General features: G+C 44.5%; 1 protein-coding gene across 1 annotated transcript in view; it reads right to left on the reverse strand.

The window, feature by feature from the left end:
• Nucleotides 1-3,737: 3,737 nt before the first annotated feature.
• Nucleotides 3,738-25,517, reverse strand: part of dscaml1 (Down syndrome cell adhesion molecule like 1) — a gene marked incomplete at both ends in the record, with an annotated part of 137,714 nt that continues 115,934 nt past the window's right edge. Inside the window, 14 exons of the mRNA XM_080731890.1 lie at nt 3,738-4,378; nt 4,981-5,289; nt 7,729-7,923; nt 9,034-9,186; nt 9,585-9,703; nt 9,876-9,906; nt 10,176-10,331; nt 11,801-11,959; nt 13,499-13,627; nt 14,276-14,464; nt 18,135-18,233; nt 18,936-19,099; nt 21,186-21,303; nt 24,723-24,876. Of these exons, the coding sequence (XP_080588016.1) occupies nt 3,738-4,378; nt 4,981-5,289; nt 7,729-7,923; nt 9,034-9,186; nt 9,585-9,703; nt 9,876-9,906; nt 10,176-10,331; nt 11,801-11,959; nt 13,499-13,627; nt 14,276-14,464; nt 18,135-18,233; nt 18,936-19,099; nt 21,186-21,303; nt 24,723-24,876 (2,616 nt within the window). The remainder of the gene's footprint in view (nt 4,379-4,980; nt 5,290-7,728; nt 7,924-9,033; nt 9,187-9,584; nt 9,704-9,875; nt 9,907-10,175; nt 10,332-11,800; nt 11,960-13,498; nt 13,628-14,275; nt 14,465-18,134; nt 18,234-18,935; nt 19,100-21,185; nt 21,304-24,722; nt 24,877-25,517) is intronic.

Genomic DNA, 25,517 nt, shown 5'->3' on the forward strand with positions numbered 1-25,517 from the left:
GTCTGTGTCTGTCTTTCGGTCTAGCCCAGTGTGCTAGTTCGTATAGGGTCACAGTGAGACTGTATGGCTAAGATGGGGTAGTATGGGATACTGGGGGACAAGGGGGGAGTCATACAATGAGCCATGACATTGTGGCACCATAATGAATGATAAAAAGCGCCAATTCCTTCATCACATAGAGGGAGATAAAGGTACCATAGATTCAGAATGGGGTCCTTTAACCATTTAAACCCAACATACTCCGCTGGCCGGGGGTCCCCCATGGGGTCTGTACTTGTCCCACCCACCCCCAACCCTTTACCTCGATCAGATCTCTTCGGTTGAAAATAGCCAGTCTACAAGCTCACGACGCGTCATGTTGCGACGTGGGACACTACAGGGTTCATGTGGTTAATGGCACCCCATTGTCACCTTCCTCCCTCTCCTTAAAGGCTTTATCATAGTCCGAGGTGAAGGGTGATCACCTCAACTTTTAGGTGATAAGTTATCACCTAAAATGAGATAACAAGTGGAGGCCATCATAGTCACGGTGAAGTCCTATCACCGCGCCTCTGTGCCTCTGAAACCAGGGGGCACACTGATTGGTCGATCTGGACCAATCAGTGAACGGGTCTGAAGTTAAAAACAGAGGAGAGATGTCAGGTTTGCGGTGATAGCTCTTCACCGTGGCGAATTACGTAATGTTGTAGTTTTCTGACTTTAAAAGACTACACCGCGGTGATCACCCCAGACTGTACTATGATAGGGCCATAAGCCTTTATCATAGTCCAAGATGAAGAGCTATCACCTCACCGTCGTTTTCAAGCCTTCACCTAAAAATGTATAACAAATCCTAGGTGATAGCTATAAAACTACACCGCGGTGAGGTGATAGCTCTTCACCTTGGACTATGATAGAGGCTTTAGTCCTCCTTCAGCCTCACGTCCGCAACACTGGATCACTCAGACTGGCAAAAAGAAAAACTAAGAATGCTGAAATTATGATCATAGTGTTACATTAGCATTATCCTCATCATCGTCGTTATCATCATCATCATCGTCGTCGTCATCATCATCAACACCATTGTCCCCGTATCCCCATTCAAAGATATAAAACTGAATGGGTCGGGAGGGTCGGGTACGGGGGGACAGAAGTTTCTGCCCGAGGAGTCAGCATACAGATTGAGTTTTAAAAAGGTCCACTGTGTGTGCCTGCCACATGTATACACATATACTGTATATTTACACATATACACCCACACCCACACCCACACCCACACCCACACACACACACACACACACACACCCACACACACACACGCACACACACACACACACACACACGCAGGCTTGTGAAGGTTCCGCTATATGTCAGATCCACTGTACCCTTTTCCTTAGTGCACGTGAGATTATGTTTCTATAGAAAATCAGACGACAAACAGAAACCCGAAGTTTGGATTCATCTTTAGGTTTGAAGATGATGCTTAGACTTTGTTTTTGTTTGTTCTCTTCTCCTTGTTCTCACTGTGTTGAGTCCGCTTACAGAGGAGTCAGTTAAGACTGCTACACAGTAAAATGAGGCGTTCACTTAACTCTGGGAGAGTAAAACTTTTACCCTGTCTCTGAGTTAAATCAACCCTATGTATTTTACTGTGGTACACAGTAAAATCCTCAGTGTAAATGTATGTATTTGTAACTCAAAGTGTACAAATTAAGATTTGGCTACAAATCTGTACACACCCAAAGTGCAATCCGGAACTTATTTTAATTCATGGAACATTATTTTATATTCATATCTCTATGGCAGATTATGTCGATTGAACACAGCTAGCACATCTGCAGTGGTTGGAGGTGGTCTCCCTAATCTTCTATTGAGAACATTAAACCCAGCCCAGACCGCTGGACTAGCGGTCCGGGCACCTGGGCTCCATTGCAGCTTGACAGCATGTCGTAGGGTTCGAGTCCCGATCCCGATGACCTTTGCTTGAGAGTCTTAAAAAAAAATTAAAAAAGAAAGGTTAGACCCCAGGTAATACACCAACTAACACTGACTCAAGCGCAATATCTCCCCTTGGATGAGGGATGGATGTTTGGTCTCCCATGCAGGAAACCCAGGAGATCCGAGTTTGAATCCTGGGTAGGATATGTAACTCACAGCTTGTCACTGTCGGGCAGAAACCTTGTATCTCCAAGTTTAAAATTTGAAACGTAACGTAAAGCCCTGCGTCATCATACAAGACTGTCGCACGAAGCTAGTGAAAATAGCTGATCTACAAGCACGCAATGCCTCACACCTTGTAGATCGGCTATTTTCACTAGTTTAAATCATTTTCAAAATGATAAATGCGAAACGAACAGTTTTGGACATACAAGGTTTCCACCCGACACGACTTACAGCTTTAACCACTTAAAACTCTATACTTTGTCGACAGGAGTCACTCAGGAGACTATACTAGGCCCCCTTGCTTTTCCACCTCTACACCAAATCTCCTCGTCACAGAATAGCGAAGCAAGGGTTCAAAGTAGGGATGGGACGATAATCGTTATTCATTTTTCGTGATAGAAAACGCTCACAATAATCGTATCGTGGAGATTGAAATTTATCGTGAAATTATCCTCCGCCGTGCACTGGGATCAATTTGCCTTTTATTTGCCGAGCTGCATATCCGGTACCATTTAAACTCTATATAATTGGTAAAACGGACCTGAAAACAACATACTTGATACAGTCTTCTTTTCACTCTCTATCAAATCTCTTTGCCAAAAAATAGCCAGCTCACACACAACATGTCGCATTACGACGCGTTGTGAGCTTGTAGATCTGCTATTTTTTGGCAAGCCCCAGGATAATGGACGTTGGGGATGTTTTGATTATCGCGATAATATCCTAAATCGCAATTTCTTTAGACACAATAATCGTGACATGACATTTTCATATCGTCCCATCCGTAATTCAGAGTGGTTGGATGCACACTGAGAATTCTACGCTGTGTCATCCATAGTCTGTAGAAGGAAGATTCCCCCCACCATCCAGCTGCTGGCCCTGTTTACGTGTGCATGATGACCCCAACCTTTGGAGCCACGATGAGAGGCAAAGGTTGTTGGTTTATGCATACGGTAAAAAAGCAATATGCCATGATATTGAGCTCTGCTTTCAGCAGAGACCAGAAAAAGAAGAAACACTTTGGAAAGCCTAAGAAAAGTGTCTACATAGGTCTGTGTGTAGTTCTCATACAACTCGGTTCATCCCACTTCTGTCTTGATAAAAAGAAAAGAAAAAAAGAAACATAACAAGTGCACATGGAAAGCATTTCGTGCATAAGTACCGTGTCCTTACAGGAAAAAGGAGAGAATAACAAAAAAAAAAGTTACAAATGTAAAGAGTAGATGAGGTGATGAGACAAAATCATTAGGCTATTTGTGTTTTGGCAAGTGACTTCCAGGATGGCGCCAGAAGAGAAGAGGGACAGGCAATGAGAGAATAACGACAGAAAATGAACCAGGCCGAAATAAAGGCAAACCCCTGTGCTGTGAAGACTCACAAGTCGACCCCCGTCGTACGGTACCGTCCGCGAGGGCCCCTCGGCCGGGCCCTCCGCTGCCTGGCAGGCATTGTTGGGTGAGCTGTGTGTGTGTGTGTCCCTCGCCCCCCATTCATCCCCAAGAGGCTCCGGGCAAGTGCTGGTTCCACCAGCAATCCTATTAAGAGTCGCGGTTACCGGGCCCCCCACCGCCCCCCCTGCAGGTATACCGGCAGGACTACACCAGCGTGTAGGACTTGGAGTAGGCCCCGGCCCCTCCATCTCTATCTCTATCCCTATCTCTATCTCTATCCCTATCTCTTTCTCTATCCCTATCCCTATCCCTATCTCTATCTCTATCCCTATCTCTATCCCTCTGCTTCTGCAGTCTGCCCAAGCCCGAGGAGCTGCTCTCCAGCAGAGAGTCTCTAGATCCCGAGGCGCCTCCGGGGGTCCCTCCCGTGGCCCCCTCCACCTCCCCCTCCGCCTCGGCGGCCGCTGCTCTTTGGGCCGCCGCGGCGGAGGAACCGCTGGGCATGGTGAGAGTCCTCTGGGGCAGCGTGGAGCTGCTGGAGCAGGCCGAGGCCCCTCCACCACCGCCGCCGCCGCTGGCCCCGGTAGCGCCCATGGCGGACGACGAGGCCGCGGAGGACGACGTGAGGCTGGCCAGACCGGAGTGGCCCATGGTCAAGGCCTGCTGCTGCTGCTGCTTGGAGGCAGAATCAGTCACATGGCGGCCCTGGGTGTGGTACGCCCGCTGGGCCAGGCTGCGGATGGAGGCCTCGCGTGGAGGGACGACGGGGCAGGGGTCGTGGTGCTCCGACTGCTTCCGGAAGAAAGGGTCGGTTTTCATGTAGAGGGGAAGGTTACAGTAGTCACCTGGGGGGGAGGGAGCCAGGAGAACGTTATTGCATTTTAATAATCATTTGGTAATATGAGTTTAACAGTTTTTTAATTATTGTTTAACATCTGCATCACCTAATTTACATGAAGCCTACACAGTTAGAGAATGTAGAAGAATTGTTATTTTGGTCAAAGTTATCTCTCCTATGATATAATCATCAATACAGCATGGAATTGTGGACAAAATTGTATGTAACAATAATAAAGAAAACAAACAAATATATTATACCAGTAATTGCCTAAGGGCGAGAAGCACTGAAACAACAACAATATATCCATTTAAGGGTATTCCCAGATATGGGCATAAAAGGGACACAGACGGAATTCCTTTTTAAAGTGTGACTCGAGTCGCGGTTGGTTGTTTAAGACAAAACGTGTCCAAAATGTGGCCATACGTCTGACATCATAGATGTCTGACATCATAGACCATGAGACGGACACAATATGTCCATATATGGGGCTGAGGTGTGACGCGCGCACACATGCACACACATGTTGATCTGCAAGTTTCCATACTAAATACGACCTACGGTCGCAATTATTATCATGATGATGATATTTTCTGGACAACCACTCACTCTTGGCGCGGTGTGGGATGGGCACGGCTACATTCTTGCCACGGTCGTAGTCCTGGGGTTTGGGCGGCGAGGCGGTGAACCGGCAGATGCCGGGCTCCGAGGGCGTGCTCATGGAGGTCATGCTGTCGGCGTTGTCGTTGGTGCCCGTGGTCATCTGGTCGGACGAGCTGTCCGAGATGAAGCACTCTGTGATCTCGAACTTGGCGTGCTGCAGGTGCTCCTCCAGCTTGGCGTGCTCGTAGGCGCGGGCCAGCTCTTCGTAGGTGGACGAGGCGCTCTCCGTCGATACCATGCTGTTGCGACCCTTATCTGCGGAGACAGGGGAAAGTAGGTTGAAAGTAAGGGTACGAAGGTTTTTCTCCGGCTTTCAAAAACCACGCCAGAGAAGACAGAGTGAAGTTTTCTTGCTTTTACAAGAAATGGTCATCTCTTGATGAGCATTAATGGCTTAAGGGATAGACTCCCCCAAAATGACTTTTTTTCCCTATCGATGACTTGCCCCTTGGATACTTGAATTTGTGGATATTTTTTCGTTTTTCTCGCACAACGCCTCACAACACCTCACAACGCGAGGGTTGTGATTAGGGATGCGGTATCGGTACTCGCGGTATTGGTACTCGCGCCGATACAACCCTATTTTGCTGTACTCGTACTCGCCCGATACTTCTGACGGCAGCGGCCGATACCGAACAGGGGCGTCACAAGGGGGAGAAAAGTGAGACTGGGTTACTGGGGCTCAAGGTGAAAGCCAGGGCCTTAATTATTTTATACTTTTGCTATTGAAAAATAGCAGATATGCAAGCTCACAGTGCCGCACTGCAAGCTTGCAGATCTGCTATTTTTTAAATACCCCATGAAGAACATTCATGGGGGGCCAGCAGTGAATCCTTGTACCCAGGGCCCAGAATTTGGTGCGACACCCTTGGCAATGAGTGCACTTCTGGGAGGAGGAGGAACAATGTCGGCAATTTGGACATATTTTAAGTAGGGATGTGCGCGATTAATTCGGATAGCCGACTAAACGAGGCTGATCCCACTATTCGGTTTGTAAATAAAATTTGGTTATTCTATTAAATATAGGCCTATTTTTAATTATTTAGATATGAACTTTATTCAACATTTGCATCTTGCACTCATATTAATGTCATTTCTTTATAATAAAAGGTTGCTATAACATGTAAAATAAGCAACTTAAGAATTACCAAGGGTGATTTGCGGAGCCTGACATACTGGTAATTTTGGTCACGATGACCCACAGCGGGTGCACGCTGAACGGAGTGAACGCTGGCATTCAGCGGCAGCAGGCTGTCTGTCTGTCTTTCTGCTGCTTCAACATGAGTAGGCCTACATTGAGTGATTTAGCAGCATCATTCATCATTCATTAATCTTAAAACTTGCTACAATGCAAAGTTTGTCTGAGTGCTTTGCCTTTGATGGAGAAATCAAATCCAAAAAAGGCGACTGGATGTGAATCACTCACTCATTACCTCGGCAGCTCGGCTCGAGCCTGTTGCATCAGTGTGATCCGCTCATCTGAAGAATAATCCATTTTGAGGTGAGATTTTGAGAACATGGAGAAAGTAGTCTCAGTCATAAGTTGGCTGCGAATGCCATAAATAATGGTTTAAAGTAGGCCTAACAGTGATGAGAGATGAGCGAGATGAGAGAGGTCGCTTAACGAGAGGAGTCCTGTCAGTCCAGCTGCGCTGCGGTGCGCTGCTCTGGGGAGTTAATTGGTGACCTAGTTTTAGACTACGTCTTTCACTGGTGATGTAATCAATTATTTTGGAGCAGATTCCAATAGTATAAACATTATTAAAAGGCTTTCATATACTCTTGATATCTTTTTCAAATGAGGTTTAGCCTAATAGATTGAAATGTGCTAGATTTTGGCTATTTTCTGCTTGTTAATGTCAATAAATAAATTCATCAATTAATTTTCGGTTATCCGAATAGGTTTCAAAATTGTCGTGTACATGTCAGTGAAATTAGTCGCTAGGAACATCCCTAATTTTAAGATTTGTGAGGATGACAACACATTGTTTTGTATTATTAATTGTACTCGTATCGGTACTCGGTATCGGCGAGTACTCACAATGAAGTACTTGTACTCGGTCAGCAAAAAAGTGGTATCGGGACATCCCTAGTTGTGATCTTGTAGATCGTCTATTTTCACAATTTCTGCCACTAATATTTGACAATTTGGCCAATGTTTCATTTGTCATTTTAGAAGTATTAAAAAGTCCTTCAATTGTCACTTTAGAAATATGCATATACCCTCCGTACACTTAAGCCCTTTGCACACAGGACAGTTGCGTTTCTTCCGTTTGCTGTATGAATAAAACGCATTGGATTTGGTGTGCAATGCTGTGCGGAATCGGCGCTGCGGATCCCAAAAGGAGTCATAAAAGGAGTGATGAGTTTTTTTACCGCATGCGACAAGACGCACAAATCGAACTGGGTTTGATCGAGAAAAAAACGCATGGCCGCAGCCACTCGTCCCACGGCTATTTCGGATCCGGTGTGCATGAGGTCGTAGAGAATCATTGTTTTCTTTTTAAAAAATGAAATTGTCCGTTTTATCCGTGCGGATAAACGTGCCTGTGTGCAAAGGGCTTTAAACTTTATGTTGGTTTGTTTACTGTTGAGTGAGAAAACAACGTTGCACAATAGGTTAATCATCTGGGGACCGCCAAAATAATTTGGGGACCCACAGGTTGAGAACCACTGCTCTATGCAGATGCCAACCTGTGTCCTGTGAGAGGCTGGCACTATAGCTGTCGCTCTCTGTGACAGTGATGCCGTGCTGGGAGCCCACGGTGCGCCAGTCCGAGGTGAGGGTGCGCGCTGGCGTGGACGCCTGGCACTTGGTGAGAGTCCACTGGCTGGAGTAGCGGTTCCTGGTGCTGTGGGCTGACTTCACACTCTTCCTCGACACGGGATCTGGAGCAGGAAATTGAGACCGGTAATTCCAGGCTGTGCAATGTAAAGGCATGTGTTAGTTTTTTTTATGCTACGTTGATGAATTGAAAACATAGGACCACAATGGAAACAAGTCACCAGGACTTTTTTTTGTGTTGAGGCCCTTTCCCACTGGGCCCGATAACGATAAAAAAATATCATTTTCAATTTAAGTGGATGGCAGAGTCCACACCACAACGATAAAGCCGTCATAATTGATGTGAACGCCAACATATCGTTATCGTTATCTTTATCGCGTCCAGTGGGAATGAAGCTTTAGCCATGTCTTTCTGTACATTTATGACCAATAAAGTATTCAATCAATCAATCAAATCAAACAAACAATGAAAGTGCAAATATGATGAATGTTTGGCTCTTCTTAACCACTAAACCTATACAATTTACAATTTAGGCGCTTGATCCAGAGCGACTTACAAGCAAGGACAGGACAAAGAATTCTTCAGATGCAGATAAATAGTAATCTAAAAACGTACTATAGGTAGAATAACCGAAACAAAATACAATTAAATCAATCAAATCAAAATTCATCAAAAAATCTATAATCAAAGCTATACACACTCTAGCTTGGATGTCCGATAGGATGCCAAGTAAGTCAATAATGACCTAGCATCAGACAGTCTATATAAAAATGCTACTTAAATTACATTTTAACCTTTGCATAAGCCTGTATGGCTAAGGTGGAGTCTGAAGATGTTTGTCTTCAGACTACGGTGGAAGATTATATACTTTGTTATATTCTTTCTTGACCAGAGTCTCCCAGGGGTCTACAGTGTACTAGCCCCCCCCCCTCCCCCCTCCCTTTTCCCTCTACACCAAATCTTTTCACCGAAAATAGATCTACAGACTCACAACCCGTGAGCTTGTAGAGCACAATAAGGGGAAAAGCACAATGTTCATCCCAGAACGGTTCATTTTGTTCAAAGTGAAGTTCAGCTTATTTCAACCTGGACCTCTATTTGTTTGTTTTTCCTTTTCCATGTCTAACATTCATTGTTTCTGACCAAATTCTTTGGGCCCTTTTTTTTATAAAAGAAAGAATGACAAAGAATTGAAGAGAGAAAGTAGACTCACTGGTTCCTGGTCTGATGTCCGACATGTCAATCAGAGGACCAGTGTTCTGGATCAAGGCTGGGTGGTGGACAGACACACCGGTGCAGAAGCTCTGAGGGTTCCCTGTCTGGTTGAACTCTGTGTCTGTGACAGGTATGGTGGCTTTGTCTTCACCTAGAGGGAATGGTCCACACATCACTGATATGGTCCACTCATCAGCAATATGGTCCACTCATCACCAATATGAACCACTCATCACCAATATGGTCCACACATGCACCCCAACATCAAACTTTCAAATTTCAGGGTCTCCCTTTAACTCTGACAGTGTACAAATGGAACCAAATGAACCTGTTAGAGTTCATTTCATTTGTACACTGTCAGAGTTACACACTTGTATGGGTCACTTTAGACACCCCTAGGAACCCACAGGGTCCCTGGAATCCACTTTGAGAACCACTGCACTACATGAACTCATACACACGCACACACACACGCACACGCACACACACACACACACACACACACACACACACACACACACACACACACACACACAGCCACATACTAACCAATTTGCTTGATGCCTTCTTTGTCCTCAATGAGCAGCTGAACTCTGGGGATGTCGATGTGCAGCCGTGGGCCCTGAGGAGGACCCTTCACTGGGGTGTCAAAGCTCCGGTTGTTCTTACTGTTCACAGTATACAAGGTGCACACACACATGCACGCACGCACGCACACACACACACACGCACACACACACAGATGAATTTCACGTTTCCCACAGTATTGTATATTTTGTAGTGTTTTTCTTGGAGTCACTCAGGTCACTTTCTTTTAATAATATGACTTAATTGCTTTACCTGATCAACATCTCAGCCAGGCTTTTGGCATCTAGACAGGGCAAAGATTTGATGAAGAGAGAGAGAGAGAGAGAGAGAGAGAGAGAGAGAGAGAGAGAGAGAGAGAGAGAAAGAGACATGCTTTACTATACAAAAAGCCAATTCTCAAAATAAAGGTTCACAAAACCTTTCCTTGTTTTCTCATTCCTTATCAGAACCCCCCTTCCTCAAAATCGTGGGATAAAAATAAAAAAAAATAAAAAAAAAGAACCCCCCCCCTTCTTCTCCCCTCCTCTCCTCTGGTTTGCTCTTCTTCCTCACCTCTCAGTCTCTTCAGCCTTTTTTCTTTGCGTTTCTTGCGGATGATGAAGAGCAGGGCGACGCCCAGAGTCACCAGGATGACGGGACAGCCAATAGAAAACAGCTTCTTCACGTCATCATTCTTCTCCAGGGGCGACTTGATTGGTGGGATGGTACCTGTGTGCACGCCATGGAATAACAGGTCAAACTCACTTCGTCTGGGTGCAAACTACTGGATATTATGCTATGTAAAGGAACACTCCATTTTAAAATGTGTGGAGTGTTCTTTTCAATTCCCCCTAGGTCAAGGGTCTTCAACAGGGGGTCCGGGACCCCTAGGGGGTCCTCAGAGTTACTACAGGGGGTCCTCCAAATCTTTGAGTGATTGAAACTTTTTTCTTCTTTTTTATATTAACCACTTGAACCCTAGTGTCCACATTCTGAGAACATTAGCCAAAAATAGCAGATCTACAAGCTCACAACGCCTCGCAGCGCAAGGCGTTGTGAGCTTGTAGATCGGCTATTTTCAGCAAAGAGTTTTGGTGTAGAGGAGGAAAAGAGCAGACTAAGTACAGAGTGAAAGGTCAAGTTTATTAATGACGGTTCAAGTGGTTAAATATCTGAAAACACAAATTGGCATGAATCCAAAATACACTGATGATTGGAATCTCTGAAAAGGTTGTGGGGGTCCCTGGCTCACCTCTCTCTCTCAACTAAGGGCCTGAAAACGTTGAAGACCCCTGCCCTAGGCCCTACAGAAAGGTTTGTAATCACTGCTATGATTCATATTTTGTTTGACGTGGTATTACCACATGAAACGTGTTTTAAAACTCAGAGAAGGGGCTGGAAGTGCATCTATTCATTCTCTCTCATTGAGAAATTATGGATCTATTCATATTCAAATGTGCAAATATCACAGAAGCTCACTGCTGCTCAATGCAAAGTGGGTTCAGGTTTCAGCTAGTGGCTAATTTGCATATTGAAACCTGATGGGCAAAAAACAGATCCCCATTCTGTTTTTCTCGCTCTGTGTTTGTGAAAACTATGCATTTTTCAATAAGTATGGATTGCATAGCCCAAACGAGCTGCGTTTTCTTTTCACGGAAGCACAGAAGGCGTGTCTATGTCCGATTGGGGGATCGATCGAAAAATAGAATAATATATTCTGTGACTACTTGAGAAGGTATGGAAAAGTGGTTTGGTTAAATATTCTTGGCAGTGAATACGTTAAAGGGGGCCTGTCACCTAAAGGGTTACTGTCACTTTAAGAATCATCTTAAAAAAAAGTTAATATTTTTATGATGTCATTGTGGGGATGCGCAATTATAAGCCAATCAAATTAATTGTCTGTATAGCCTGACTGTATGACTACTTACTGTACTGGTCAGCTGTTATTGGGGTGCGAGAGGCAGATTACACTGTGACATGAGCTTCAGACTGTTTCAGACCGTTTTCAGAGAAGCTCATGTCACAGTGTAATCTGCCCCTCAAACCCTTTAGGTGACAGTACCCCTTTAACTGTAGAAAAAGAAAACATGTTTTGAGTGGAGGGAGACTTCGACGCTACTCAGTAAAACCCCAGGGTTAAATGAACACTCAGGACCATTGTGACGGTATCTGTTCAGTGGAGCCGTCTATATACTCACTGCCATCGTAGTCCAGTGTAGCAAACTGGGAGCTCTGGTTTCCACAGCCAGCGCTGTTACAAGCCTTCATCTTCAGCTCATACCAGGTGGCCTCACGCAGCTCCGCCAGGAACACGTCTGTGGTGGCGTTGGTGCGCACACTCTGCCACGCCCACGTACCTGGATGGGGCACAGGGGCGTCAATTGGGTATGGCAGGGGTATGCACTATGCAGCTGCCATACTCTGGGTCCAGGGGGGGAAATAAAAGTTACTTTTAAATATAAATCCATGAATGTCTCTTTGTCTATCTGCGCTGGTTATTATGTTGTTAAATTACAGTAAAATAACTACAAATGCAGAATTTCACATAATGGTCACTTTAACAAGGTATTATAATTATATTCTCCACACTTGTATTCTCCACAGCTTGACAAAATGGTATATTCCCAGGTTCCGCAGGTCAGCTGCACAGGTGCAATGCATTATTGTTAATTGTGGCACGTTTACTAACATGCCAAGTTTAGCTGCACTTGAACAACCGTTCCAGGCTGCCATATCCAGCCCAAGAAACCGTAGAAACCTAGGTAAAAAAACTGACAAAAGTTTTTTTTTTCAGACATTGTGAAAATAGCCGATCTACATGCTCACAACGCCTCGCAGCGCGAGGCGTTGTGAGCATGTAGATCTGCTATTTTCACAATAGAACCGTGTTATCCAACATGTAATGCCTCTTTTCCATGAGGACTCCCATCTTTGCCATACCCTAGCTTTTGCTGAACTGACGCCACTGATGGGGCACATGACATGCCAGCAGTGTTAAAGATGTTTTTCTTCCAGTATACAATAACAGTGTGTCCATCAGTACTAAAACTATACTAGTAAGACGCCTCAGGGCGACATATGGAGACCCCTGGTACCCATATATGGAGATCCATGTACTGTATATGGAGACATGCCAAACATTACTCTTATTTGTTATTTGAAAGTCCTATGACGTCTATGACATCTGACATCATACCCTTTTATACCCATACATGGAGTTCCCTGATGTCATCAATATTAAGCCCATATCTAACAGGACTTCATATGGGAATGCCCATACAGTATATGTAGGCCACATACCACACTAACAGAATCCATATGGCCAAGACAGATGGCCAAGACAGCCCATATATGTGTGGCTGGTTCTACAGACAGGGATCTCCATGTATGGGCATAAAAGGGTATGATGTCAGATGTCATATAGACATCATAGGACTTTCACATAATAACCGAGTAAGCATGTTTGGGCTCTCACAGCATATCTCCATATACAGTACATGGATCTCCATACAGTAAATGGGTACCAGGGGTCTCCATATATGGGTAACTGGTCCGATATACATCACTGGCCAGATGGCCAAGATGTCGCCTTTAGGTGTCTTACTAGTAAACTGTAAGAGCAGAAGTGAACCAACCTTTATAAAGTGTTATGCTGCATTCACACTGAGAGAAGCCAAGCTAATGGTTTGCTTGGTAATTCAATGTATTCTCTATGCAAACCAGCTTTAAAAATGTCCAAGCTTTCTTTCCAGCTTGGAAATTTTAAAAGCTGGTTTGCATAGAGAATACATTGAATTACCAAGCAAAACATTAGCTTGGCTTTTCTGTATGTGAATGAGGCATTAGAGCAGAAGTGAACCAACCTTTATAAAGTGTTAGAGCAGTAGTGAACCAACCTTTAGGTCTGAACTCCAGAGTGACAGCGCTGATAGGACAGCCGCCGCTGGCCCAGCCCTGCAGGTTGAGCCGGGCGTGGCTGGAGTTGATGTGAGTGAACACCGGCTGGTCCTTGTTGAACTGCGGCTCTGCACAGGGAGATAGGGAGCAGTGTTTCTCTAACGTTTACGTCTCAAGGTTTTCCCCTTAACTCTGACAGTGTACAAATGGAACCAAATGAACCTGTCTGTCAGAGTTACAGACTTGTATGAGTCAGAAACGCAAAGAAAAAAGACTCCCCCACAGAGTCGGGGAGTCCCTGGAATCCACTTTGAGAACCACTGCTATAGAGGAACAACACGGTGTCTCAGACAGCCAATCGCCACTTTATCTTGCTATGAAATGCCTTCCAGACTTCTAGATACTTTCGAGATTTTTCAAAAATGTTCTAAAATAGCAGATGTACAAGCCTGCAGCACGGCACAAAGTGACAAGTCAAATCTAAAACGACGCAGACGCTTTGTTGCTTTCCCTATTTTAATGGGTTACGAATGACTTTAGTTTCTCTCTCTTAGAGCGGTGGTTCTCCAACGTTTTCATGTCACGGAACTCCAAATTAATACATATTCAGTCGACGATCCCCGTTTGAAATGATATGCCAGGGACCCCCATAATAATAATATAAGATTTCGATGCCATGGCTCTATTACGGTTATGAAATGCATTAGAACACAGACTTCAATTTAATACCCCTTGGGGGTTCGCAGAACATACTTTGAGATCTAGTGTTTTCTTACCTCGTCCATGGGTTTTGGCTTCGATGATCTCACTGATGCGTCCGGCACCCACGCTGTTCTTGGCGGCCAGTTTGACCTTGTACCAGGTGCCACAACGCAGATTGTCCAGTTTGAATGATCGCTCGGTAGAACTGATGAACACATCCCTCCACTCCTCTGTGTTGTCCACTGAATACTGCAGCACGAAACCTGCAAACACGCACGCACGCACACACGCACGCACGCACGCACGCACGCACGCACGCACGCACGCACGCACGCACGCACGCACGCACGCACGCACACGCACACACACACACACACACACACACACACACACACACACACACACACACATTCGATGTTTAAGCTCACAAACTCCATATGAACTACACTCTCATGCCTTCTGTATCACCTGAGCTGATCTAAAACCTGTAGATCGCATATTTTCGGCACATGATGGCCATCGTATGACAGAGCTTTGGAAGAGTTTACCTGGCCTTCCCCTTCTATTGACACTTTTAGTGAATGGAATATGGTCTGCATTTACATAGCACCTTCAGCCAAAGCACTCCACGTCTTCACAACGGCACGACTTACATTCAACCATGCATTCACGGATTCACGCATTCACGCATTCACGCACGCACGCACGCACGCACGCACGCACGCACGCACGCACGCACACCAATGGCGAAGGAAACCATGCAAGGAGGCACCATCCTGCTCATCAGAAGGTATCCATTGTCTTGCCCAAAAGGACACACAAAGCCAGGTAGGACTAGGAGCCAAGTATCGAGCCATGGACCTTCTGCTTCTTAGATGGCCACTCTATCTCCTGAGACACTGCCGCCACCTAAATACTTTTCAATCTTCTTTCCATATAGCTAAGGAGGCTAGTGTTTAAATGATTGCTGTGTGTGTGTGAGTGTGTTTTAAGATCTTTAAATCTTTTAGATATTTTTATGTTTTTACTGATTTCACCTTTCACGTCAACATTTGTCTGTTGTTTGCCCTTGAACGTGCTTCAATCAAAATGGTACACTGTACATGTTTCCAACAGGGCAAACATAAAAATCCTTCCCTATTCTCACCACCAGATGGTGAGGTGGAGCTATGTTTCTCCTCACTAGCTACGGGCCCAGATGGGAGGTCGAGTTGGCTGTTCTTTATCTATGCCGCCATTAGTTACCCACAAACCCCCAGACTGGGATGGCGCTGACTGAGCATCTATGCAAATGAGGGTGTGCAATATGGTGACTGTTTTCATAATCAGCTGCCTTGCATAGCGAGCTCCGTTGAGGTATTTTCCACACCCAGAGACCCCTTTCACTGTCTGTCTGTCTGTCTGTCTGTCTGTCTGTCTGTCTTTCTGTCTGTTATCTTTCTCTAACTCCCTTTATTATATCTTGCTATTTTTCCTCTCTCTCTCTCTCTCTCTCTCGCTCTCTCTCTCTCTCTCTCTCTCTCTCTCTCTCTCTCTCTCTCTCTCTCACACATAACACATAACAGATGGCACAATAAAGGCTGAAACTTAAGCAGGGTGAAACTGCCAAAGACCCAGCAAGGTTACTTTACATTGTTTGTTTCTGTTTCTCTTTCTGTCTATTTGCGATAAACGTTATAATAGTGTATTAAACTGCACCGGAAGACGGTCTTTTGAGTGGACGTTTGCACAAAGCAGAATATTACTGAAAAGGAGAACAAAACAAAACCCAGAGGAATGGACATCAATGTCAAGCTATCACATACAAGGACCCACTTTCAGATGGTACTCTAGCAGCACCAAAACAAACACTCGCCTCACTGTGTCTGTATGCATTACTGGAGATGAATTGTTTGAAAAAGAAATAAGAAATAATAATAAAATAACAATCAGATCGTCAGAAGAGGACGAGAACAAAGAAATGTTTGTGTGACATGTTCTCATCTCGATATGCCTCTGCACTTCTGCTTCGGGGAGAATGGGCTGCAGAGGCCCTGCTGCAGTACTGATGCAGTACTAATACTGAGGCTTCCTTTACTAGTACTTCATGCCTTGGTACTACAGCTGAGTGTACAGATGGCCTCAGAATGATACACAGGAGACACAAAGAGCTCAATCTACGCTCACACAACTCTCACCGAAAAATATTAGGCAATAGACAAAGACAAAGAATGGCATGCAGAGAAAACTTGAGACGAACAGGGGTCATTACACCGATACGAAAAAAAAAAGACAGCACACAACTGGCTGTGGTTTGATGCACGCCACGCACGCATGCATGCACGCACACACACAAATCACCAACAATGAGATAATCAAGTGGACAGATAGTTAACTAGGACACAAAAACAGTGGAACAATGGTCAATAACGTTTTAGATGAGTACACAGGCAGATGCACAAAAAGCCAGGTGAGGCACACGTGCGCACACACACGCACACGTGTGTGTGTGTGAGGATTAGACCTCGACAGAGGTGGATAGAATGTGAATTTGAGAACATGTACTCATGTAGCCTAAACCCCAGATATAATAATAATAAACCAGGTGGAAATCAGGGACTGTGAGAAACTCAATAACGTTCTTTCTGTACTTTCTGGAGACTGGAGGAGAAAGGACATCTGCCCACGTCTCCTATGGTGTGTATCATTGTAAGAAGCAGACAGTCCAGTAACAGCAGAGCAGTCAATCAGGTGCACTAGTCTACAAGTCTTGCTAAAGAATATATATCCAAAAAAGAAGAAGTCGGTCCAAGGCACACATTAAACTGCTCACAGGATCCAACAAATATAGTTAGATGTCTGTTTAGTCTGTGTCACAAGCATGGCATTCCAATGACCAAAGAACAACAATACAAGATATAACTAATACAGGATGTCATCCCTATCAGGAAAGGAATAAACCATTAATATGTTAGGCCAAATGAAAAGAAGAACAGGAGAAAAAAAATAGATTAAAGGATTAAAGGAAATGAAAGGAAACAAGTTAAATCAATGTTCTCATTGAGACTTGGATAGTTCAAGGCAGTGAGTGAATCCTTTTTTGGTACAGTTTCGCTGATCTTATCAGCACCTCTTTAGCAGTCTAATGCGCACAATTCCTTCAATTTTAACCATTTAAACCCTAGTCTTCATTGATCGGGAGTTCTATCCTTGACCCACTCCTTCCCCCCCCCCCCCCCCCCCTCTATACCAAAATCTCTTGCCGAAAATAGACACAATTATTTGCTCAGCATGTTCACCTATTATGACAAGCCCAGAATTGGGATGATATAGGTTTCAAGTGGTTAAGCTAAGAATCAATTTAATTTTGGACCAGCATGAAGTTTATCAATGTTGTCCCGTGTTGGTGAGTGTTGGTCAGTGTTGCTCAGTGTTTCAAGGGGGGACAGTGGAGGCAGTCGGTAGTGCTGTCGCCTCACAGCTAGAAGGTCCTGGGTTTGATTCCCACCAGGGACGCTGTGGGTGCATGGGGCGTGTTCTGTCCTCCGCGTCATCAGTGCCCATACCCTTGTTGGGGTTGGCAAAAGTGCCTTTCTGTGTGGGGTTTGCATGTTTCGTGTCTCCTAGGGTAGATACCCTCACAAAAACATTGCAGTAATCCTGGTCTACAGTACATACTGCCTCCCCCTGGCTAGCCTGATGGAGGCGAAAAGAACTGGTTGGAATAACGTGTTCCTTCCACGCGTTATGTCCAGCAGGGGAATCTCTCACCTGTCAGGTCAAAAGAAGCGGTTTGGACTACTCATGCATAGAAGGAAGCATTCCGTTGCTCTCCCCAGGTTGGCAGAGGGAGTGTAGCACCCAGGATTACAGTAGATAATTGGCACTGGGTGAAAAATGGGTTGCAAAATCGTGGGAGAACATTTTAAAAGAGTGTTGTGCAGTGTTGCCTACCTCTGATGGAGCTGCCTCCGTTGTCTCCTGGGATCCAGGCCAGGGTGATGGAGGAGGTGGAGGTAGTGGAGACAGTGAGACGAGGCTGGTCAGGAGGGACTGCATGACACACACACACACACACACACACACACACACACACACACACACACACACACACACACACACACACACACACACACACACACACACACACACACACACACACACACACACACACACACACACACACACACACAAACTGGTAACCAGTCCATAACCTAATATGTCATCAATATTAACTCATTCCCTGCCAGGCCCGATAGTCCCGAGATTATTCCAATGTCTTTCCCCGCCAGGCCTGATAGTCCCGAGAATTAAAAAAAGAAAAAAAAAATAAAAATCAAAAAAAAAATTTTTCAAAAAAATTTTTTGACCCCCAAAAATGGAGTAGGCATGATAGCAATCGCGAAATTGCATGTTTAACCCCCATAGCAACCCCATCTTTCAAGCATGGCAGCCATTTTGGCAGCCATCTTTGTTAAATATAGTGGCTGTTATCTCATGAATGCCTGAACGGATTTCCATTCGGATTTTTTTGTTTGAAAGCTGTGAGCAATGTGGACACACGTAGTGCATTATCTAGGCATGGGTGTGCATGATCCGTGCACACCCAATTACATGGAAGTCTATGGAGACAAATGGCAGGTGGGAGTACGGAGGTATGTTAAAATGGAGTCAATGTATTAAGAGTTAAACTAAGTCTCCCAGATTTGACTATGTCCTCCTGCGTATATGCTGCTGATATTCTCTTGCTCTCACCTTGCACAAGCAGGTTCACTATGATGGTGTCAAAGCCCAGTGTGTTGGTGGCCGTGCACGTGTAGTAGCCAGAATCTTCAGCTTTGACCGAGCGCAGCACCAGGGTTCCGTTGGCCAGGATGAGACGCTGGCCGTCCTGAGACAACGGGATGGCTGTGTCCTCACTGAAATGGAGAGAGAGGGAGAGAGAGAGAGAGAGAGAGAGAGAGAGAGAGAGAGAGAGAGAGAGAGAGAGAGAGAGAGAGAGAGAGAGAGAGAGAGAGAGATCATTTTGAGGCGGAACACTACTGCTCAAGTCTTCACTGGTACCAAGGAAGTGGATCATGTCACTCCGGTTCTCAGATACACACTGTACTGGCTTCCTGTCTGTCAAAGAACTGGTTTCAAACGTTTACTGTCGATTAATTTGCAGTATGACAAATTGAACAGTTTAGACACAAAATACCTTTCTGATTTTGTGATACATCATTCAGACCTCTCAGGTTGTCTGGGATAGATTAACTCAAACTAAATGCGGAGAAGTACATTTTGTTTTAGGCACCATAAATCTGAAGGAAAAAACAACAACTCATTCTCAGTTCTTGTGAATCAAAGCTGAAGACGTTTCTGTTTGCCACTGCCTTTCACCCCTTTTGATTATTGTGCTGCACAATACACTTCTCTAATTGTTCTGTTTAATAATAATTTAAACTAATCCTTGCCCGTTCGAACATATGTCCTCCAAATTATGTGCAGTGAATGTAGAGTCTCAGAATTTTGGAGAACCCAGTCGTATCAGTGAAAGTCAGCATGCATTTATATCGGACAGACAGCACATGCGGTCGTTTATTAGTAGGATTGTATTCAAATGCCCTTTTATAATGTCTTTCTTTTGTCTTAGCATCTAATGCTCTCGGTGTTGAGCTTTGGATTGCAGTGTTGTTGAAATGTGCAATAGAATTAATTGCCTTGTCTTAACCAAATTAGAGTTTAGCATAAAAAATAAAAAAAAGATTCAATGTGTGGTTCGAGGAAGTGTGAACAAATGGCATGAAGCATGACATAATATCACCGTAATAATAGGATGTCACGTCCGACATCAACATAATGCCAGTGGTTCTGAAACATTTTCATGTCAAAGGACCCCCTCCGTAGGTTGAAACCGTCCCTCTGTAGTATTATGATCAACAAGTACAGCCTGAAGCTTGTTTCGCTGACACCGAGGGGGACTGTGTCTGTGATTCGTTACACCCACTCCATGGAAGCTGTCACCGTCACCCTGTCCACCTCCTGTGAGTAATCCTCCTCACCAGGGGTGTCGCACCAAATTCTGGGCCCTGGGTACTTTAAATATTGAGAAAATAGCAGATCTACAAGCTCACAGCACGGCACCGAGTGCCGCGCTGCGAGCTTGTAGATCTGCTATATTTTTTTTAAATCTTGAAAATTCTTCAATCCTAAGGTTTTTTATAAAAGAAAACTATGTTTCTATGTCAGTGGTGCTCAAATTCTTTCATGTGAAGGACCCAAAATGATATGTATTTTTGCCACGGACCCCCATCTCAAAATATTTAGTTCCAGGGACCCCCCAGAAGCAAAATGTACAAAAAATACATATAATCAAAGATTTGCACACATTTTCACGACTTTTCAAAAATAGCAGATCTACAAGCTCGCAGCGCGGCACTCGGTCTGTGCCATGCTGTGAGCTTGTATATCTGCTATTTTTCAATAGCTAAAGTATAAAGTAATTAAGGCCCCTCCACCTTGGGCCCTAGTAACTCAGTCCCACTTTTCCCCCCCATGTGACGCCCCTGGACTTCAGTGTGCAGAGCCAGACAGAATATCTGTCTGATTCCTAGCTGGCTGGTATAGGAGCCAGTATGGACCGCTACCGTCGTACAGTACACTGTCAATATTAATGAGGATTTATGGAATAACCATGTTTCCTTTCAGGCTACGAAACCAGAGGCGTAATTTCAGAGAGAAAGAGGGGGGTGGCAAAAAAATAAGTTACCACAGCCCCATTTCTAAAACAGCGAAAATAGACGCCAAGCGACGTGTTGAGAGCTTGTAGATCCACTATTTTCGCTGTTTTGTTTGGGGGCGGAAAGACATTGTTGGAAAATGGCATTCCCAAAATAGCGAGGATATAACAACCATTATATCGAAGTGTTTAGACTTTAGTGTTCAACATGGGGTCGCTAATATATTAGGCATGTCAACATAGTATGAAATGGGGGCTCAAGCGGGTTCCGGTGTGGTTCTGACCTGTCTTTGGTCCATTTGATGGTGGGAGTGGCTTCTCCCACTGAGCTACAGGGAAGTCGGACCTCCTTCATCCAAGGTGTGGTCACTGTGCCCCCGAAGGACAGGATCTTAGCTGGAGCTGAGAGAGGAGAGAGAGAGAGAGAGAGAGAGAGAGAGAGAGAGGTGTAATAAGTGTACACTATTAAATACTTACTGTTAACTCAGAGAGAGTAGAAATGAAACCAAAAGGACCCATAAGGGTCCATTTGGTTTCATCTGTACACGCTCATGGTTGGAAAAGATTTTCATTAATGGATTTAGGACATCTTTAAAGAGGTGGTGCCATAGTTTTGTACTTTTTCTGTTTTGAATGTGTCTATGGAGTTAACATTACTCAAATATACCACCTAGTGGGATTATAATGTGTAAATTTGCCTTCCCTGTGTATTTTTGGTTACTTCCTGAAAGCTGAAAGCCTCTGAGTCAAAAGGCCCAACTGAAAAACACTGATTTAATGACATCATATAATCATCCCCTACCCTTTTACCCATACCATACCATACACCCAACACTGTGGGTGTCGCTAACTTCATCTGGGTCACCATAAAAACCTAATTTTAACACTTTCTGTACACTTTATTGGAAAACAATCTTCCTCCTAGTATAATCATAATACCTGATCATCATGTTTTATGGGGGAAAAAAATCATGGCACCCCATCTTTAAGGTGATTGGCAGGCTTCTTTATAAACACAGGACATTGCACAGTATGTGTAGTGTATGAATACAGATTAAGAGGGGTCACATGTACAAATATGTCATATTTATTATGTGCACAGTATAAATATTGTGTGCACCCAGATACACACTCAAAAGTGTATACAGTAGTATACAGTATTCATTAAAGGGAGATGATTGTCCTCAGTTACTCTCCATCTCTCTCTTTGTCTTTCTAGTGTCTCTCTCTCTCTCTCCCACTCTCTCTCTCTAATCTCAACATCGTAATGTGAGAGCTTAGTAATCGTGTGTTTTAGGCTGAATGAAGTATTTAGTGGGGCAGCCTGGAGCACACTGCCTTTTACAGCACGCGCACGCACATGCGTGTGCACATTCGCGTGAGCGTGCGCACACACACACGCACGCACGCACGCACGCAGACGCACGCACGCACGCACGCACGCACGCACGCACGCACCACACACACACACACACACACACACACACACACACACACACACACACACACACACACACACACACACACACACACACACACACACACACACACACACACACACACCCCCCTCTCTCTCTCTCTCTCTCTCTCTCTCTCTCTCTCTCTCTCTCTCTCTCTCTCTCTCTATTACTATCTGTTCTCTCTCCAAATCCCATTTTACTTGCTGTCTTTTTCAAAACCCTATTGATCAAACTGCCCTCTTCGTTTTCTCACACACCCTGCCTCTCTATTATTCTGTGAAGTATACACACACACACACACACACACACACACACACACACACACACACACACACACACACACACACACACACACACACACACACACACACACACACACACGCCCGTGCAAGCGCACACACCTCACTGTAAGAAGCAGACCATCCAGTGAATTTTAGAGGAAGATCTCTAGGTTTCCAATGCTTTCCAAAGCGTATGGAAGAGAGCATTGTGAGCTGAATGATCTGTTATTGTCATACGACAATGTATGAATCAGGCTTCAGTCCACATAATGACAGCTCATGGTGCCATAAACTACAGCCACCTCTCTCTCTCTCTCTCTCTCTCTCTCTCTCTCTCTCTCTCTCTCTCTCTCTCTCTCTCTCTCTTAAAGGGAGACATGTGGCAGCCAGGTGACTAGGGTAAAAAAAGATAACTAGCTATCACAATGAAACGTCTCTAGTTTATTACTTACATTAAGACTAATAATTTTTGTATTACAGGTTTTCTGGAATTATATGTTTAAAAATATGCAAATGTGGCATTATATGTGCTAATTTGCATACATTTCGGGGACATAAATTGGATAAAGCCAGGTTTAAAACTACCGTTTCATTTTCTTGACATAATTATTAGAGACAAAACAAATTACATATGGGATTTTATATATCTCTGCTTATCGCTCCATAAATCAGAAAATATTGTTAACAGGCATAAAGAAACCATTTTCGCCATGTTTTAGGAACAAAATATGATGTAGATCAGGCTATGAATGATATATCAACACACCCTTATGTAAAAATCACACCCGTGTGAAGTGGAGCTGTGTGTGTGTGTGTGTGTGTGTGTGTGTGTGTGCGTGTGTGTGTGTGTGTGTGTGTGTGTGTGTGTGTGTGTGTGTGTGTGTGTGTGTGTGTGTGTGTGTGTGTGTGTGTGTGTGGATCATGTGTACCGATTTTTGTGACATTTGAAGAAAATATGTAGGAAAAGGAGCAAACAGTGTGTTTTGGAGAAAATTCAAGATGGCGGAAAATCTATCATGGCGCAAATGGGCGTGGCCTATATGGGGAGATGCGTCATGACCCAAGGAATCCAGGGAAAAAATATTTTTAATTTTCCGACCTACGGTTCAAGAGTTACAGGCCAAAACGTAAAGTGGGGTGTTATGGCGCCACCATGCGGCCAAATGACACAATTATTTTTTATTTAATCCTTGAAATCATTATGAACCTCCTCTCCAAGTCTTGAAACTCTAGCCCCTATGGTTTGCGAGAGACAAATAATTGAATGTGAGTTTTTGCAATTCCCATGATAAGTCAATGGGGAAAATTAATTCACTAATAAATTAATATCAATTAAACTATAGAACCTTTCTCTTAGAAAAGTAATAGCCCACGATTCCCGAGTAAGCCGGTCGATTTGACATATGGCGCGAGTGTGTGGTGGCAAAACTGTGGGACTAGTGGCGTGCCGAAGTTTAGGAAGTTCAGGCTACATACACACAGACACACACACACACAGACACACACACACACAGACCCACACGGCCACGTATAGGGAGCCTGTGCTTCACACAGCTCCAAAAATCTTCAGGATATACAGTATATGAATACAACTGGAAAGTGGTGGGGGGTGGGAGGCTTGTAAGTAAGGCTGGGCTGGCCTTACATTAGCAGATCATCGGGAGTGATGAAATCGGGTAGCATTACACACTACAGGATAAGCGTTTAAGATTTTCTTACCAGATAATCTAAACACGCTCACACTAGGCGATTTGAAAAGCCGGGGGCTCCGCACACTACAGGATTCTATCCAGATTGAGTCAGGCCCGAACAAACAATAATAACGTTATGCCACTGCTCTAACTGTGTAGACTTCTTGTAAATTAAGCGATGCAGATATTTAACTTTTGAGTTAAAGATCTACGAGGGTCCATTTGGTTACCAACGCTCCATCATTTAGCTGGGAACCACCTGGAACCCCCTCAAGGACCAGTGGTCCCCGGACCACTGCAATAAAGGGATTCTGATTCCGAATATCTGATTCTCTCTCTCTCTCCCTCCCCCCTCCTTCTCTCCCTCTCTTGGTCGTCCCAGGACTCACCCTTGGCGGCGGGCTCCACGGTGACCTTGTCGCTGATGTTCCCGCGGCCGGCGGTGGTGACGGCGGCGGACCAGATCAGGTACTGCTGGCGGTGGTTCAGGTGGGTGATGCGGTAGAACAGCAGCTCCGGGTTGGCCTCATACTCGCTGGGCATCTGGTGGGACAGAGAGGCCAACATGGAGAGATATGAGGTCTCACTGTGAGCATATAGCACTACGGTCATAAATAGACACTGTGTAGTTGAATTGCACCTACTGCACATACGAAAATATGGAGGGTTCCCGAAAGGTTCCGAGTTCGAACCTGGCAGAGTTAAGTGTCGAAGAGTCCTTGAGCAAGACTCTGAACCCCTAGTTGCTGAACCCAGGTTGGTGCCTTGAATGGTTTCCTCCGCCATGGGTGTATGAATGTGTGTGTGAATGGGTGAATGTAATGCACAATCTATGTAAAGCGCCTTGGATAAAGGTGCTATACAAATGCGCCATTTTTATTTACCGTTTAAGTTGAATATACTAACCTGTTGCACATAGAATACACAGTGAAGTTGTCTACAAAAAGTTAAGTACAGTATGGCAACTACTGGAAAAAAATGCTGTTGGTGTATTACAATATACTTAACTTTATGCACATGTACATTTGAGGATGCTCTTTTATTCTTTCTTTGCTCTTTTGCCTTTTGAACTCTCTTTTTCCCAAAATCTTTCTGTCATTATTATTGCGACCGTAGTTCGCAGTTAACTATGAAAACCGGCACAACTTGTCTGCATATCTCTGTTAAGTTTTACTCTTATGTGC

This window comes from Nannobrachium achirus, assembly GCF_963921795.1.
Source record: "Nannobrachium achirus genome assembly, chromosome: 8".
Taxonomy (NCBI): domain Eukaryota; kingdom Metazoa; phylum Chordata; class Actinopteri; order Myctophiformes; family Myctophidae; genus Nannobrachium; species Nannobrachium achirus.